The following is a 19,050-nucleotide window of genomic DNA, read 5'->3' on the forward strand; positions in this document are numbered from 1 at the left end:
TGTCGGCTAACAGAAGTCTGAACATTAGTTAGCAAGAGGAGCTAGAATGGGCGAACTCTCCTAGCTGATTCATTTAGAGGAGATCCTACAGTACTCGCTCTCCTCCCTTCTTTTAACAGAATGTTTCTTTTCTGCCTTTTCCTTGTGACGTATGCCGATATTTTGTTGCGTGGAACAGTCTTGTCCTGGGCCATGAAACTTCCAGCCCTGGCAAACAGCGGCATGCAAACCTCTTTCCTTTGCTCTCATTTCTCAAAACTGAACTCATCAAGATAATTGAGATGTGAACTTGTAACCCAGGTGAAGTAAGATCAAAGTGCCTGTAGTGAGCTGCAGCCCCCATGCCAGAGATGTGTCATTCCTCTAATAAATGCACCACAGAGGAAGTTCATCAGATGAATTTATAGCGGAATTCACTTACATAAATCCCTTGCTATTGCCAAGTAAGCAACACATTAATTCTGAAATGGGTTAAACGCTTTCCAGTTCCGGTCTGAACCATTTATGACCGGATTTATTTTGACAGCTGACCTATGTGTTACTCTCCTACTGTAGACTTGTTTGTTAAACCAGGTTTAGCAGATATGTCAAAATGTTTATGTTTATGATTATGGGAAAACGATGGTTCTTACTCAACCTAAAAAGGAGATTCAACTTTTGGTTTAAGAGGGATGACCACTTAGCAGAAGGATACAGCTGAAGCAGGAGGTTATTTTCACTTGACACAGTGCCCAGCCAAGCTTCCAGTGAAAGGAAGGGACTGTTTCAATTGACTTTGATAGAAGCTGGTTCGAGCTCCGAATGTGGAGGAGCTAGTAAATTCTATTGTGGCCAAAAGAAAAAAATAAAAACATACTAGTGGACTTCTGTGGAAAAAATGACCTTCAGATTGCCACTCAAAGTGCAGCAGCAGTCAAGAAAGCGAACAGAATGTTGGGAATCCTTAAGAAAGGAATAGATAAGAAGACAGAAAATATCATATTGCCGCTATATAAATCCATGATATGCCCACATCTTGAATACTGCGTGCAGATGTGGTCACCCCAGCTCAAAAAAGATATATTGGAATTGGAAAAGGTTCAGAAAAGGGCAACAAAATGATTAGGGGTCTGGTACAGCTTCCATATCAGGAGAGATTAATAAGACTGGGACTTTTCCGCTTGAAAAAGAGGCGACTAAGGGGGGATATGATAGAGGTCCATAAAATCATGACTGGTGTGGAGAAAGTAAAGGAGAAAGTGTTATTTACTCCTCCTCATAACTCAAGAACGAGGGGTCACCAAATGAAATTAATAGGCAGCAGGTTTAAAACAAACAAAAGGAAGTGTTTCTTCACACAATGCACAGTCAACCTGTGGAACACTTTGCCAGAGGATGTTGCGAAGGCCAAGACTATTACAGCGTTCAAAAAAGAATTAGCTACGTTCATGGAGGATAGGTCCATCAATGGCTATTAGCCAGGATGGGCAGGGATGAAGTCCCTAGCCTCTGTTTGCCAGAAGCTGGGAGTAGGCAACAGGAGATGGATCACTTGATGATTACCTGTTCTGTTCCTTCCTTCTGGGGCACCTGGTATAGGCCACCATTGGAAGACAGGATACTGGGCTAGATGGACATTTGGTCTGACCCAGTGTGGCCGTTCTTATGAGAAGCCAACCATAGAATGCACGTATAGTATGCAATGGCCCATAGGTACTATGATGGTAGGTAGGTAGGTAGAAAGTCCTTGTGAGCTCTGTGGATTTTGAAGTATAGCCTACATTAGATCTTAAGGCTTGTTAAGAGCAATGGGTGAGCTGAGTGCACTGATACCTGATTTGCATATGCAAATACAGATTGGCCCAGGCTACATAGGTTCACATCCAATGTGCCATGTGTTGGTTGCGGATGCAAACACAAATGTGTGTGTGAAAATACAGCCTTTGTTTTACCTGGGAAAGGGGGCTCAGGACACCTGTACGGCTGAAGCGGTGACTCAACGGAGAGCTTTGCGCAGATAAAAGGAGACTGAGGGATGCCAGCGGTGCTGGCCACCAAAGGCCTCATTGAGACAGGACTGTGGAGAAAGAAACTCACTGAAATTCTTTGGAGGCTGTTGTACCAATAAGGGGCTGGATCCGTGGCTATCACCAAGAAGCTCACAGGAGAAGGCAGATACTGGGGGTGGAGGCTTCAGACAAGAGCATAGAAATCTCCCTATTGCATCCCCTGATCCTGGGGCTGCTATATGCAGAGCCAGCCCTTCTGAACCAGGCTGGAGCAGCCTCTGGGCTGCTCTAATTTTCACCAGCTCATGGGGCTGAAACCAGTTAGGGATTGGCACAAGATGGGGCCATTCAGACATGTCCTCTTTCCTTTCATCACAGCCCACATAACAGCAGCAGGGAGGGCGTGTTGAAGGCATGTGTCTATGATTGGCTCTGAGCCACCAAAGGGTCCATTTTGAACTGGGATGACCCTCGTGAGACCAGGTTCTACAGCCAGCATCCACCTGCGGTGTGGCACAGTGTCCGTATGGGCCGGAGGATCTGGCCCAATGTTCTTTACAGGGAAACTGTGATGGGCTAATGTCAGTAACATCCGTGGGCCAAAACCATCCCTGGAGTAACTGCCACTGCCTTCATTGGCATTACAACTGGGTGACTTTGCTCCTGTGACCAGTTCAGTCTGATCAGCACTTTATAAATACCAACAAGCAATTAGAGTCCATCGTTTCCCAATAATCTAGGAAAATGGGGGATGTTTCCATCTCCAATCAGACAATTGTCCAAATAGCTCTGTTTTCCAGACTCACTTCTGCCACAAGCCCCGTCAGAAACTAGCCAATCAACCAGCTTTAGGGGCCGATGGGAATAATTGGCCCTTCTTTTGTCTCTTTGTAATAATAAACACATGGCAAATGTATCTCAGGGTAACAACTGTATTGATTTCATTGTGTCTCTCTCCGCTGCATCCTTCATGTGCCACCTGTCTTGGAGGGTACTCTCTTTGGGCCTGGGACAATGACCTTCTACATGTTTGTACAGAACCTAGCACAGTGGGCCTTCGGGTCAGAGTAGGGCCCTTAGGCACTACTGTAATGCAGATATGAAATAATAGCAATGCTACAGGCATAACCATGGTCTAGTCAAATTATATGGCTAAGCTCAACACTGACACGTCTTAGTGCTTAAAACGATGGGAAGCGTGGGAGGTGTGCTAAGCAGTGAGGAAATGGCTTGTTATGCCTTTCCGATTCACCCACTGCTAGCAAACCTAGTGACTAGAGCCTTGTGATCAGTGCCGTTCTTCAGGGGCCAGAACCAGGGACTAGGCGCTGACTTTTATTTTTCCCCAGGGGTGCTCCACCCCCCGTCTGCCCCTCCGCCACAGCCACGCCTTTGCTCCGCCTCTTCCTGCCCCTGCTCCAACCCCTCCCCAAGGCCCTCCCCCAACTGCTACTCGCTGCCCTCCGCCCTCCCCCAAGCACCTTCCCCAGCTGCCAAACAGCTGATCGGTGGTGCCGCCGAACAGCTGTGGCTGGTGGGTGCTGAGCACCCACTATTGGTTTTCCATGAGTGCTTGAGCCCCAGAGCACCCACAGAGTCGGCTTCCATTGAGTGGAAGATGTAAATACCTGGGCTGAGCCTTCATGGAGTGTGTGGCCCAGAATGTGAAAGGCTGTCGTCCCACCAGCTCCCCGCTCACAAGAGCGCATCTGTATTGCAGAGGACACCTACTCGTCAGAAGAAACTGTGGACCAGCAGCCAGTGCTGATGAAAGTGATGGACACAGCTGATCAGGTAATGGCCCAGGGCTTCTCCAGGGGATCGAAGGAGGAATTCTCTGTGCCTCTAGAAAAGATGGCAGGTTCCTGCTCCCTGTGGAGCATGCAGCAGAGTTCTCGATAGAACGGGGCAGAGACTGTGAAATGGTCTCTGCATGTTTTGCCGAGAAGTGTCACATTTCACCAGGGGTGAACTATGCCCCTGTGCAGAGGCCAGAACAAGGCATATGTCCAGAGCGCCTCAGTGCGTAGGCCGTTCTGGCCTGCTGCACAGGGGCCAATTTCATTCAGAATGTCGACCTCATCATTAGAGAGAAAAGAAGCAAGCAGGGAGGTCAGAGCTCCAAGGTAGGGTTTTATCCTGCTGCCTGTCACTGTGGTATCTGAGTGCCTTCCACATAAAAGTGATAGTTATAGCAAGATCCCTAGTGATTTCATTAAATCTCTGGTTCTTCTTCCTAGCTGGGGTGAAAACTCCACTTAGGGTAGAAGGTGTGTATCTGTTGCCTAGGAGAGCACTGTAAGTAATAACGGTGAGATAGCTAAAGGAACCCAGTGCCTGGAGCTCACTGAAGTGCAAGAGGAGCTGGGCACCCAACTTCCTGAGGATCCTTGGAATAACCTCCAGCCTGAAAGGGCCGTAACGGCACTGGGGCTGCTTGTCCCAGCGAGAGCTGACCGAGCTTTGGCCCAGGTGCTGATCTCCATTCCACAGAGTCCCCCCACTGAAGCAACCCCTCTCCAATCTCCCACTGCCCCCAGGGCAGGCTGTGCTGTCATTCGTTACAAGCCCAGGATAGCTGATTCACTTGTACGGTACATCAGCGATGTCTCTGCAGCGTGACACAGACAGTGACTCGCTTGTGTGTATATATTTTATTGTTTGTAGCTCAGAGAAATGAGCTTTAAGCTTTAAGCCACCTGTGCATACCCTCCCCTCTGCTGATTTGTACTGAGTGTATGGTATCCATATTTGGGGCATCTGGTCGCATCGGCTTAAGTAACTTAGAGGGGAGTCCTGGTGCTGCTGTGCCCTGGGACATTACGTAGATTTAATCTGACCCCTCTGCTCGCAGATAGTCCTGTCTCTCATGGGCCTGCTCCATGACCAAGCCTACACCAGTGCTCACTGGAGTCAGTGGAAAGATTTCCACTGGGCTTTGGACAGGCCCCCTGGAGTTTGCCAGTCCATCCCAGAAGGCCTCTGCACCAGCTCTCCCTGCCACAAGCAGAATTTCTTTGTTACAAAGAAACCCACTGATTAAACGACTCAGTGCAAAAGGCTGCCTGAAAGGCTAGTATTTCTGGAAGTCTGCCTGAGCGAAAACCTGCCGCCGCCACGGTGTCCTTTTGATTGCTCTGATTCGGGGGAGCATGAGCTGTTTAATATCATTGATTCGTTGCACAAGGAACTTTTTCATGCCAAGCCAAGTCGGCTCTCAAACGGCCTTTTGAAATAGGCTTAGTTTTGAAACAATGTACAAAGCCCGAGACGAGCAAATGCCCCCAGACGGGCTCTGATAGTGACACCAGGGGCCTGTGATAATGCTGTCCTGTGTTACTCTGCTAGGACGTACCGGTGAACTGCGAACGCTATCTCAACTGGGCCAATGCCTTCATGGTAGTCTACAGCATTGACAACAAAAGGAGCTTTGAAGGTTGTCATCAGTACCTGGATACCATTTCCCTCCACGCAAAAGGCATTCAGCACGATTATCCCATCCTCCTGCTGGGAAATAAGCTGGATTTGGAGCAATACAGGTAACAATCTTCGATCTGTGCCATGCAGAGGGGTAATGTTGCTTAGCTCAGACGGGCCTGTGTAGATGTGCTCTATGCTGACTTTAGCCTTTCATTTATTTCAAATTTCCCCAAGCTAGCCCCAGAGTCCTCTCTTCATGTGCAGAAGGGCAGCGACAATGCAAGCTTCCCTGGCAAGGTAGCTCACCTTGATCTGGAGGGGACAAGGGAGTTCGGGCTCCAGCCAGGCCTGCATGTCTCTGCTGAGAAAAGGGGACAAGTTAGTGCCGATGATCGTGGTGATTCTGTGACATGAACATCTGTTCACCAAGCTCTGGACTGAGCCGTGAGATTATATTACACCAAGGCGCGGGTTGTTTCTCCTTTGGAATTGAACTCGCTTTTGGGTTGAAAACTGCAGCGAGGAGAATATGTTTGGCTGAATCCCAGGGATCAGATGCTGCCGTCCTCACTCATTAATTGTCTTCTTGAAGTCAGTGAGTCTTGCCAAAGGGCTGGAGGAGCGGCTCTGATGTTAATATTTGGGGGAGGCTCTGAAAGCATGAACGCTTTACTGGGGCTACATGTGAGATTGTCATTTCTGATGATTTTCTCTGCAGAGAAAGGAGGACATTTAGCTGCATAGTTGACATAGGATTGGCAGCCAGGCAGGTAGATGTGTGTTTATTCTGTTAAGGTGAACTGAAGGGAACACATATCACTGTCACCCGCTGAAGAACTTGCAGATGTGTGTGTGAGGGGGGGCGCAGCTGGTCAGCTATTGGGGCTTAGCTCCTATGAGCTTCAGAATGTGCATCCTGCTAGCTACTCCCTGAAATGGCTGAAGGGTTTGTTGGTTTACAGTAGAGACCTTCTTAAATGGCAGATCTGTTTTACAAATGAAGCAGAGCCATTAACTTCTATTAAATGCCTTCTTTATTGCATCTGAGGGCCTATTCTCTCTCTCTCTCTCTCTCTTTCCCTCTCTCTCACACACACACACACACACCCCTATCTGACTCTTGGCTGTCATTATCCTGTCGTCCCGCGCCCTCTGCCCTTCCTTGGCCGGATGGCAGCCTGCGAGCGGCTACCCGTTGTAGGGAGGCACCCACTGATTGAGTTCCGGTCGCTCTGTTGTTCTGTAGCGCTAAGCTGCACAATCCAATTCTGAATCTTTTGTTCCTTTTCCCCTAGTCCCTGATTGCTGGCTGTGGGTGTGGCGTGAGGATACCCCTTGCTCTGTGTGACCTTGCCTCCTGTTCTGAATATTTCCCTCCTCCCCACTCTTCCCTGCCCAGTGTCCGCACGGGCTGGAAGGTGATTTGCTTATTTTGAAGTTGCTGCTATTTTTAGCTGTTTTTTTAGGCTGGATTGTAACAATGCATTTGAACCCGCTCCAGCTCCTTGTATTACATTGTCGGACTCCCCTGCCTCCTTTTCTCAGAGCTCTTTATCCTGTGGTTCTCTCGGCAGGGGCTAAATGCTTTTGATGTGTTTGCCCGGCCTTGCATGCTACTCTGGGCCAATACTTTAGAGAATACCTCTCCACTTCTTGCTCATACCAGGGTCATGTGATTAGAAATCCTGGTGGCGCCAGTGTCTGTTCCAACCACAGGGACCCATTGCACACACAGGGAGGGGTTTCACATTTTTCCTGTTGAACTGATTAAAGCTGGAAGGAACTGCAGGGTGTCCCCTGTGCCAGCCTCCCCCCTCCTTGTAAAGCTGACAACAATAACCTACAAGTAAATCCAGCCTGTTACTGGAGACCTCGCTCTGTTTGCCAAGGTAAGCAGCAATCACAGCTGGAGCTTGCAAAGCTCCCTATCAGCCTTTTGTGAAGTCCAAATAAGCCCCTGTCACAGATCTACTTGAACACCTCCTCCTGGGTACCCACCAGGCTGCACCCACCTCTCGGAGCCCCCAGAGTCTGAACAGAGTCCAGGCACTGTCCCTGTCTTGAGGTCCCTAGGCACGCTCTTGGGGTGCCTCTATCAAGCACCTGACAGCTTAGCTCCTGCAGTCTGACTACGTAGACACTGGGACAAATGCTGAACCCTTAGGATTCTCCACAGTTTAGGCACAGCCTGTCCCAAAAGCCCAGCTGTATGGTGTTCTTGGTCCTCAGATTAACTCTTCAAGGGCTCGCGCGCGCACACACACACACACACACTAACTAACTACATGAGATTCCAAACCACTGTTGCTTTTTAATTGCACGAGAAATACATAGTGCTACACAAACATAAACCCTACATGCATTTCCCTCCCTCAGTTTCCGCAACACTTCAGAGCATTTTTCGGGCTGGAGTCAGGGCCCTCGGGGGGTCTTCAGGGTTCTTCTCCTACAGCACCTGGGTTGTGTTCCCAACCCTGGAACACTCTCTCTCCCCAGGTCAGCTTGCTTTGGTCCTGCAGTTAACTGGGCCCTCTCTGTTCCGAGAGCACACTCGTCTCTTCCCCTCTCCTGCCCCAGAAGTCCTGGGCGAGTTATAAGAGTCTCCCCTCTGGAACCCCACAGGTCCTGTGATTTTTAAAAGCATCAGCGCTGGTGTTCTTTTGTCCTGTCTTTGGGGATTCTACCCAGCAGGTCCAACTTTCTCTCAACATCTTGCCTCTCTGACCCATAACCACCAGCTGTCTCCCCATCCCCTTGGATGTTTCTCTTCCCCCCCCGTTTCCTCCATCTGCTCCCTGAGTCTCAACAGGTTCCCCTCACCCTCACCCCTGCTGTCACCAATGTGACGACACCCCTGCAAGGCCTGAGCCCAGGCTGTCTGGATCTGAAAACACAAGCTGCCGCTGCTTGAGTTAACAGTCCAGATCTGAGAGTTTGGTGGCATAAACCTCTGTACGTGCCCTAGCCACAGGATGTGGGGTGGGGACACAGAGATCACGAGTTACACCAGTATCTCACAGACTCCACTGCAGGGTCTCAGCGGGTCGCTCTATGCATGCTGTCCTTGTCTCATCAAGGGTCTGGCTGCCCCATCCATGGGCAGGGAAGATGGCACGGTCGTTCAGCTCATTCACCCAGAGGCTCATCTACCCATTGTCCTTTCGAGAAAGCCACTCGCCTGCCATCCCGGCAGAAGGATTAGTGCAGCAACATCCACTGGAGAGAGAGAGAGCTCTGGGGCAGTGGTGTATTAACTTATCAGGGCTGGAGGAGCCAAGACCATGGGCAGCAGTAAATGAGGGCGGATCCAGCAATCAAAAGAGGGAGGGTGATAGTCTCAAATGGAGTTTCCATCTGTGTTTTGATTCACCTTGGCTGAGCGTTTCTCTGTGGTCCATGGACTGTGGTCATGTATGCTTAGGGGCAGATCTTCTGGCAATATAGGCACACAAACGAGTGTGCAAAGCATGCCTACAAGTGGGCCCCCAGTGCTTAATTTGTGCCAGGGCTTGCCAGGGCTGAGCCTTGGCAATTCATAGCCCCCGGCAGCTAAGGGCTCGGCAGTTCAGAGCCCTGGCAGCTCTGGGCTCGGCAGTTCAGAGCCCCTGGCAGCTCTGGGCTCGGCAGTTCCTAGCCCCCGGCAGCTCTGGGCTCGGCAGTTCCTAGCCCCTGGCAGCTCTGGGCTTGGCAGTTCAGAGCCCCTGGCAGCTCTGGGCTCGGCAGTTCCTAGCCCCCGGCAGCTCTGGGCTCGGCAGTTCCTAGCCCCCGGCAGCTCTGGGCTCGGCAGTTCAGAGCCCCCGGCAGCTCTGGGCTCGGCAGTTCAGAGCCCCCGGCAGCTCTGGGCTCGGCAGTTCAGAGCCCCTGGCAGCTCTGGGCTTGGCAGTTCAGAGCCCCTGGCAGCTCTGGGCGTGGCAGTTCATAGCCCCGGCAGCTCTGGGCTCGGCAGTTCAGAGCCCCTGGCAGCTCTGGGCTCGGCAGTTCCTAGCCCCTGGCAGCTCTGGGCTTGGCAGTTCAGAGCCCCTGGCAGCTCTGGGTGTGGCAGTTCCTAGCCCTGGCAGCTCTGGGCTCGGCAGATCAGAGCCCCTGGCAGCTCTGGGCGTGGCAGTTCCTAGCCCCGGCAGGTCTGGCTTTGCTGTGTCAGTTACGAAAGTAAAAATATTACTTGAGCCCTGGCACCAGTTTCATTACAAATTAAGCACTATGTGCACCTAATTTAGGTACATAACTAGTTCAAGCTGCATGTGCAAACTGAGTAACTGCCCACACACATGCAACCAATGAGATAATTGCTCATGCAGTTACCCAATTTTCATGCATGTTTGTGGTTACTGTATGCGCAAACAGGCATGTCTGTGAGCCTGACCCTTGCCGTGGTCTGTTCGTTGAGGGCCATATTTTGCTCTCCATACTCTGGCTGAGTATTCTCTCACTACAGGTAGCCCAATTGATTTCACTGGGGCTGCCCACAGAGTCAAGTCCTACTCAGTGTGAGGAATGGTAGCAGAACGTGGCCCCTGAATGTTGGCTGCGCATAGCCTCAGCTCCAAGGTGAACTGGTATGGCTGATCACAACAGAAGTGCTACAGCCCTGGGGCAGGGAGTGAGAAGAAGCCACTGGATGGAGGTTTAGGATGGTTCCAATAGGATATAGCACCATCTTGCCAGGAACGGCAGTGTAACAGCCCTCTGTCCTGGCCCCAGGCACTAACTGACACCAACCGCAGTAGCAGCTTATTGTCTGGGCAGCAGAGATTTGTACCCCAGCATGATACCAGCTCCATCCAAAGGTCACCTTATCTGGGCGGCATTCTCCAGAAAAGGACCCCAGTGAGGGAGGGTTGAAGAGGGCATATTGACACATTCCCCATGCAGCTGGGCCGTGCCCAAGTTCCTGGAACTGCAGGGGACCTGGCAAAGGTTCTAATTACTCTCTTGCAGTGGCTTCGTTTGCTCCAGGGTGCCTGAGTCACCTTGCTCCCTGCAGGTCTCACCTGGTTCCCTTCAAGGCTACAGCTTCTAGCACAGTTTCACCTCCCTCCCAGGTCAATGCCATCAGCTTGATTGCTCCCTGTTGTTTTGTGCTGGGTGTAATGTCTGATGTAACAACAGTAGCTCAATGGGTTTCAGGGAGCTCCTTTTTCCTTCCGGCTATGAGGACAGATGAGCCTGACCTGAGCAATCCAGGCCTGCCTCTCCCTAAGGGCTTGTCTACATCAGAAAGTTGCAGCGCTGGTGAGGGAGTTACAGCGCTGCAACTTAGGAGGTGTACACATCTGCAGGGCACCACCAGCGCTGCAACTCCCTGTTTGCAGCGCTGGCCGTACTCCCGTTTTGTCTCGGGTGTAGAGGATCCAGCGCTGGTGATCCAGCGCTGGTAATCAAGTATAGTCACTTACCAGCGCTTTTCTTGACCTCCGTGGAATAAGCAGGTATCCCAGCATACCTGAGGAAGCCTCTGGTAATCAAGCTGGTCTCCTTCCCCGGCTTGCTCTCGCGTTCCCCGAACCCCGAGCAAGCAGGTCTCCTTCCCTGAGGTTTGCTGGGTGGTTCCGGGAAGGCGAGAGCAAACCGGGGAAGGAGACCAGCTTCGCCGCGGTTTGCTCTCGCGTTCCGCGAACCACCCTGCAAACCGCAGGGAAGGAGACCTGCTTGTTCGGGGAACGCGAGAGCAAACCGCGGCGAAGCTGGTCTCCTTCCCCGGTTTGCTCTCGCGTTCGCCGAACCCCCGAGCAAGGAGGTCTCCTTCCCTGCGGTTTGCAGGGTGGTTCGCGGAACGCGAGAGCAAACCGCGGCGAAGCTGGTCTCCTTCCCCGGTTTGCTCTCGCCTTCCCCAAAACCCCTTGAAGCCGCCCAACAGCGCTGCAGTGTGGCCACATCTAACACCACTTGCAGCGCTGGTTGCTGTAAGTGTGGCCACTCTGCAGCGCTGGCCCTATACAGCTGTACTAATACAGCTGTAACAACCAGCGCTGCAAAATTTTAGATGTAGACATGGCCTAAGTCTCCAGGGGTTCGAGAGAACAGGGCAAAGTCAGGCTCCTGGTCAGGACAGCCAGGGCTTTGGTATTCAAGGCATGGGCCAGGCCCATTACTAGCTACGATCTTCCCAGAAATCGAGGTTGCTAGGGCAGACAACAATCTCCTCAGGCTTGGGATCCAGCCAGCCCCAAGCCCCTGGGTGTGCCTCCCCTAAGGTACCCTCCCCAATCATGGCCCTTCCCCTAAGCATCTGTGTGAGCAGGAGGAGAAGCTGAGATGGCCTTAGCCCTCCATTCCCTAGGGGCCAGCAGTTGGACACCTGTGGTGGGCTTTTTAAAGAAGAGTTCAGGTAATCACTAGGGTTTCCCCTCTGGTTTTTCCCTCCCAGTTACACACAGAGTCTAGTGATTTTCTGGAAAGTGAGTTTGGGTATTGAGTTTGGGTTGGAAGGCAATGACTGATTGATCGATTGTCCAGGGGTAAGGAACAAGGTCACAGTTGATTTCCCCTATGCCATTGGGTTTGGTAGCTTTAGCATAAAGATACAATCAGTACAGTCAGGCTTCATGTCGAAATATATGGAGCTCTGATTCCATCCTCCTAGCTTCAGTCATCACCAAGTATTTCAGCGCATCTAGCCCCTGTTGCCTGCTGATTGATTCCAGCAGCCATGGCACCTGCAAGCCAGTCTCCCTGTGCTTGCAGGTGGGTTTCTATCATATGATGCAGTAACACAGGCCAAAATGCCAAACCAGCAAGCAAGTCTATTTCACCACTACAACCCGCATGTCAGAAGGGAGAGAAGTATTCTGTGCCCGAGCTGCAGAACAGCGTGACTCTACATATGTGGTTCAAGGCTGAGGTCTTGGACTTTTGCATTTCCTGACATTTTCATGTTCAAATTTGCAAACTTGATCGCATGTTAATGTAGACGTTTGGCATTTAAAATCTGTAGGGCTTGATCTGCTATTGGAAGCCAATGGAAGCTTTGCCCTTCACTTTGGTGGGTTTTGGATTGGGTCCATAGTGAGTTCCTAATGAGTAATTTCATGACACTTTAATCATAGAATCATAGGACTGGAAGGGACCTTGAGAGGTCATCTAGTCCAGTCCCCTGCACTCAAGGCAGGACTACGTATTATCTAGACCCATCCCTGACAGGTGTCTGTCCAACCTGCTCTGAAAAATCTCTGATGATAGAGATTCCACAACCTCCCTGGGCAATTTATTCCAGCGCTTAACCACCCTGACAGTTAGGAAGTTTTCCTTAATGTCCAGTCTAAACCGCCCTTGCTGCAATTTAAGTCCATTGCTTCTTGTCCTATCCTCAGAGGTTAAGGAGAACAATTTTTCTCCCTACTCCTTGTAAAACCTTTTATGTACTGAAAACTGTTATCATGTCTCCCCTCAGTCTTCTCTTCTCCAGTCTAAACAAACCCAATTTTTTTCAGTCTTCCCTCATAGGTCATATTTTTTAGACCTTTAATCATTGTTGTTGCTCTTCTCTGGACTTTCTCCAATATGTCCACATCTTTCCTGAAATGTGGGGCCCAGAAGTGGACAAAATATTCCAGTTGAGGCCTAATCAGCAGGGAATAGAGCAGAAGAATTACTTCTTGTGTCTTGCTTACAACACTCCTGCTAATACAAAAAAAGCGAAGATCATTCTGGGATGTAACAGTGTTACACTGTTCACTCATATTTAGCTTGTGATCCACTCTGACCCCCAGATCTGTTTCTGCAGTACTCCTTCCTAGGCAGTCATTTCCCATTTTGTATGTGTGCAACTGATTGTTCCTGCCTAAGTGGAGTACTTTGCATTAGCCCTTATTGAATTTCATCCTATTTACTTCAAACCATTTCTCCAGTTTGTCCAGATCATTTTGAATTTAATCCTATCCTCCTAAGCACTTGCAATCCCTCCCAGCTTAGTATCATACACAAACCTTATAAGTGTATGCTGTATGCCATTATCTAAATCATTGATGAAGATATTGAAGAGAACCAGACCCAGAAATGATCCCTGCAGAACCCCACTCAATATGCCCTTCCAGCTTGACTGTGAACCACTGATAACTATTCTCGGGGAACGGTTTTCCAACCAATTATGCACCCACCTTGTAGTAGCTCCATCTAGGTTGTATTTCCCTAGTTTGTTTATGAGGAGGTCATGTGAGACTGTATCAAAAGCCTTACTAAAGTCAAGATATACCACAGCTACCGCTTCCCCCATATCCAGAAGGCTTGTTACCCTGTCAAAGAAAGCTATTAGGTTGGTTTGACATGATTTGTTCTTGACAAATCCATGTTGTTACTTATCACCTTATTGTCTTCCAGGTGCTTGTAAACTGATTGCTTAATTATTTACTCCATTATCTTTCTGGGCACTGAAGTTAAGATGACTGGTTTGTAATTCTCCAGTTTGTCCTATTTTCCCTTTTTATAGATTGACACTATATTTGCCCTTTTCCAGTCTTCTGGAATCTCCCCCGTCTTCCATGACTTTTCAAATAATCGCTCATGGCTGAGATATCTCCTCTGTCAGCTCCTTGAGCATTCTAGGATGTATTTCATCAGGCCCTGGTGGCTTTAAGACATCTAACTTGTCTAAGTCATTTTTAACTTGTTCTTTTCCTATTTTAGCCTCTGATCCTACCTCATTTTCACCTGCATTCACTATGTTAGACGTCCAATTGCTCCTAACCTTTTTTGGTGAAAACTGAAACAAAAGAGTCATTTAGCATTTCTGCCATTTCCTGTTACTGTTTTCTTCCCCTCATTAAATAACAAATCTACCCTGTCCTTGGTTTTCGTCTTACATCTAATGTATTTGTAGAATGTTTTCTTGTTACCCTTTATGTCTCTAGCTAGTTTAATCTTGTTTTGTGTCTTGGCCTTTCTAATTTTGTCCCTACATACTTGTGTTGTTTGTTTATATTCATCCTTTGTAATTTGACCTAGTTTCCACTTTTTTGTAGGACTCTTTTTTGAGTTTCAGATCATTGAAAGGTTCCTGGTTAAGCCAGGGTAGTCTCTTACCATACTTCCTAGCTTTGTGGCATCCAAGGCCCTAAGTCAGTACATGCCTAACTAAGCATAGGAATAGTCCAACTGGCTTAAACCCATTGACTTTAATAGGACTACTCACATGTTTAATGTTACATTTTTGCTGAATTGGGGTCTGAACCCTCCTTTTAGAAGGGTACCAGTGTAATAAATTGTGGCTGTGCATATCCAGGCAATAGGGTAGTTAGTGTGAAGCAAGCCAAGACCTAATGAAGTCAATGGGAGTTTTTTCATTGACTTAAATGGATCAGGCTCTACAGCATAAATTCCTTTATCTCGTGCTCAGGTCCTCTCTATGAGCTGCCACTTTGTATCAGGCTGATGCAGTGGCTAGGGCTGGCCACTAGAGGGAGAAATGATCTCAGGCCCTGAGCCCTGGATTCAACCTGCACATCAGCTGTCATGGTCTCTGCTTGGCTCACACACTACTTCCTGTTCTCCTTCGTCAGACAGGTCACCAAAGCTGAAGGGGTGTCTCTAGCTGCCAAGTACGGGTGCTTGTTTTACGAGGTCTCTGCCTGCCTGGAGTTCGAGGCTGTGCAACATGTGTTCCATGAAGCTGCGCGGGAAGTGAGGAGGGAGATGGAGCGGAACCTGCCGGTCCGACCGCTGTTCATCACAGAGGAGAGGCCTTTCCTACACCTTGCTGCCCCAACTGCAGTGGCCTCCAAGCACGGCCTGGCTAGCTGCACACTCAACACTCTCTCCACGGTCAACTACAAAGAGATTCCCTCCGTGGCACAAGCCAAGCTGGTCACGGTGAAATCGTCACGGGCTCAAAGCAAGAGGAAAGCTCCCACGTTGACCTTACTGAAGGGCTTTAAAATATTTTAAGCCTTGGCCCCTCCAAGGGGTGGGAAAGGAGCAGCCACTAGATTTCCTGGCATCCCAAGGAACCTTCTCCAACTTCTGCAGTGGCATATTTGACAATCTCCATGGCAGCAGTGGCTTACAGACCATCTTCCGTGATTTACTGACAATGCACTTGGCCTTAGAACTACAGCAAATCACTTTGGTAGGGATGCAGCGAACAGGCCCAGGATTGAGTGCAGAAGAGTTTGAAACTTTGTCATAACTTCCTTCTAACTCACTAACTATTTGTCCAGTCCCTGTAGCTCAGTATTGACATGATATTCGTACCTTAGTCCTAGCATTTGCACTGAGTGTTTGTAGAGCTATTTGTTATAACAGAAGCAGAACAGAGAGAGGGAGATGAAGCCTATGTTATATTTGTCACATCAGCAGGATGAGAAGCTGAATGCCCTCGCCCCGTGCGTAGGGTAAATAAACTTTACATTGTTCTCCCAAGAGGCCAGATCCTCTGCTTGTACATATATATCACCACTTCTTGAAAAATCAGCTCCCATAAATGCCCACTAGCTGGTTAAACAAGAGGTGTGGCCCATGTAATAACTGAGTCCAGAGTATCTAAATGCAGTGATCATGTAGAAGGCACAAATGTAATGCTCAGTTTGGTACCCTGTAGTGGGAATATTTGGTGGTTGGAACATACGACTTCATCAGAGCCAGGATAGTTTATGGAGACATATTGGTTTTCACAAAACTTTTGTTGGGAAGTTTTTAGGCAGAAAGAGAAAGCAGCTGAGTGGCTCAGGCATTCAGCTGGCCTGTGGGAGAGCAGATGAGTTGTCAGTACACTGTCCTGGGATGAAGGAGGCCTGGGTTAAAGTTCCTGCTTCTGGCTGATTGACAGCAGAGTTTTCCTCCCAGATCACTTTGACTCTGGCAGGCCAGGGACATGAACCCAGGTCTCTCACATCCCAGGGGCCTCTCTCTCTTTGCACCCTCAAAAGTTACCATAACGTGGAATTGAGGTACTCCAGACAAGCTGTAGTATTTGGCTGCTGTTGTCAGTGCTGAAGATCTGCAGTGTGAACACATAATGTCTGATGAATCTGGATAGAAGGTAGTCAGAGATACATGTCGGAGATAAGGTTGTTTGGGGTATCTTGACTCTGAATTTCCATACGTTCCAACATTAGGGGTTTGGGTTTTTGTAGGGTGTTTTAAAGGGTTTCTGTAACTGAAAATTTCCTAGATTTCCAGTGGTTGTTAAAATGTCAGTGTTCTTCTAAGGTTCTGTCCCCTAAAATGACTGATATGTATTTACAGCCCTAACTGGATTGGTCTGCAAATCCAGAGATTGTATCCTATGCGACTCCCATTGAAATCAATGGAAAAACTCCCCTTTGCTTCCATGGGAGCAGGAACAGGTCCATTGTTTAGAGATCTACAAATCTCATTTCAGGTAGCTTGCTACAGCACGTGTGCAGATGAAAGTCCTTATTGCTAGTATTGTGCAGCAAAAGCTAGCAAAATGTTGACACAATCTGTTCCAAGGTCAATACATTTCATTTAATGACCACAAAGCCCCCCCTACTGGAATGTTTGCACACTGCAGCTGGCATGCCTTCAAATCAGCAGTGTTTGCAATTTGCTGTTAAAGCAATAAGGTGAGGTTTTTAAATGAAATGAAAAAATATTGCAAATATAATTGCAGCAGAATAAACACTTCCAGGTACAGTGTATAAATACAAAACCTCCGCACTGAAAGAGCTTGTACCAAAAATATATTTTGTAATGCTTTTTTACAATGCAATGTTCCTTTTCAAAGACTTTGCCAATGGAATACTCCTTTACTGGGTGAATTTAAACAAAATCGTTTGTGTAAAAGATTGATATATTTTCCATTTTTCTTAAATTATTTGCGGATGTCTCTATTCCATGCTCTATGTGGAGAATGCTCAATAACACTCAACCAAGGGCAAAATTCACAATGAACAGGCCATTTTCCTTAAGAAAGGTTATGTACTTTATTTTCCTTTTTGTACCTGATTTGGTGACAGTAACTGCTCTGCTTCTGTATGGAGTTGCACTTCTCTGCAGAGTAAAGTCATGCATCTATAATTACGCAATTTCAATCAACTACTTTGGAAAATATTTTAATAAAGGCAACTTTTGACGAAGCGTCAGCACATCTGCTTAGCTTCAGCGTTTTCTCGATGAACCTTTGCAGAGTTTTTTTTAAAAGCATGCATTCCCTGGCTGACCACAGTAAAATCCTCCCCCCTTCCTTGTCTGGTTTGGCTCATATAATTGTTTTGCAGTGGAAGCAAGTGACAGATGAGAGAGGGTGGGCAAAGCTGGCATGTAGGAGTAGCCTTGGAACCAAATGACAGCAGCAGGTAAGGATCAGACCATATTGGCATCAAAGCAGGTGGGACCAGACCAGATTATCTGAGTCAAGAGTGGCTTATGCTGTGGAATCTCCTCTGCCATTTCTTTTTATTCCCCTTGATAAACTGTGCTTAACTTCCCAAGCTCCAGTCAGCATGAATTTAGATACATGACACTTGGTGAAATATTTGTCTGGGGTCTAGACTCAGATTGCGCTCACTGTTACATGTCCTCCTCTGGCTTGTCTGCATACAGGGCTGTCACGTTGCCATCCTTCCACTGAACCAAAACCTCCCCTGGTCTTTGTCCTTTCGGCAGCAAATCTTGTGTTAAAGGATTCAAATTATCATCTTCCTTCATATCCACAAAGGGTGGCTTGGCTTCTGGCTCAGCTGGTTTGGCAGTTTTGGCAGCTTGTTCATACACGAGGATAATCTTTCTAGTTCTAATGGGGAAGGATACAAAAAGAAGCAAGAAGTGAAACCGCAGGCCCAGTGCAGGCGTTCGTGCAGCAGGTGTGAAACCGGTGTATGCGCTGCTCAGCACGGGACATACATCAGCTGCTGATGTATAGAAACCCCAGAAGCATCCAGGCGTGTAAGTGGGGTGAAGTGATTTAGTACCCACATAGGCAACAGGTTTGTATAATTTTTGGTGGTGCCCCAAATGGTGTTGCCGGCCCGCCCCCCCCTGCTCCTGCCCTGTAAGCTGATATAAAATGAAGCTACAATGCTTCGGTACCACAAGATTACAAGGGTCAATTAAAAGTGGAAAGTCAGAAGCAGCACTTGCCTGCTTCAATATACGGTATTATATTTTATTGTACCTGTTGTAACACACTGGGAATGTTCTTAATGTTTTCTCTGAATACTGTGTGGGTGCCTCAGTTTCCCCTGCAAGATGCCAACTGAAGGTGTTGGGGACAAAGAGATCAGGTGGCCTCCTTGTCCAGAAGAGACACAAAGGCCAGAGGAGGGAGTGGCAATTTGGAGCTGGCTGGGGAAATGGGGAGAGGCCCAGAACTTGGGTCTAGGCTCCCCACCATCCAAGACGGATCTGACTGAGGAGTCCTGTTTTCTGTACCTACAAGCTCTGTTTTAGACTGTGATCTTGTCGTCTCATAAACCTTCTGTTTTACCGGCTCGCTAAGAGTCACGTCTGACTGCAGAGTTGGGGTGCAGGGACTTCTGGTTGCCCCAGGACCTGCCTGGGCACACTTGCTGCAGAAAGTGCACGGTGTGGAAGGGCAAGCTGAATGCTCCAAGGTCAGACCCAGGAAGGTGTAAGCTTCTTGCCCTGGAGACAGTATGCTCAGAGAGAGGAGGCTCCTCCAGAGTCCTGACTGGCTTTGTATGGAGTAGTTCCAAAGCATCCCAGCATCCTCTTCCACACCATGCTC

At 48.6% G+C, this 19,050-nt stretch overlaps 1 protein-coding gene across 5 annotated transcripts in view; it reads left to right on the top strand.

Moving 5' to 3' along the window:
* The window catches only part of RASL12 (RAS like family 12), a 58,705-nt gene extending 41,256 nt beyond the window's left edge, over positions 1-17,449 (top strand). For all 5 annotated transcript variants that reach the window (XM_050967508.1, XM_050967509.1, XM_050967507.1 and 2 more), the window contains 3 exons: positions 3,709-3,782; positions 5,337-5,527; positions 14,903-17,449. In XM_050967508.1, the coding sequence (XP_050823465.1) occupies positions 3,709-3,782; positions 5,337-5,527; positions 14,903-15,287 (650 nt within the window). In that variant the 3' untranslated portion in view covers positions 15,288-17,449. The remainder of the gene's footprint in view (positions 1-3,708; positions 3,783-5,336; positions 5,528-14,902) is intronic.
* Positions 17,450-19,050: the final 1,601 nt, after the last annotated feature.

This window comes from Gopherus flavomarginatus, chromosome 9, assembly GCF_025201925.1.
Source record: "Gopherus flavomarginatus isolate rGopFla2 chromosome 9, rGopFla2.mat.asm, whole genome shotgun sequence".
Taxonomy (NCBI): Eukaryota; Metazoa; Chordata; order Testudines; family Testudinidae; genus Gopherus; species Gopherus flavomarginatus.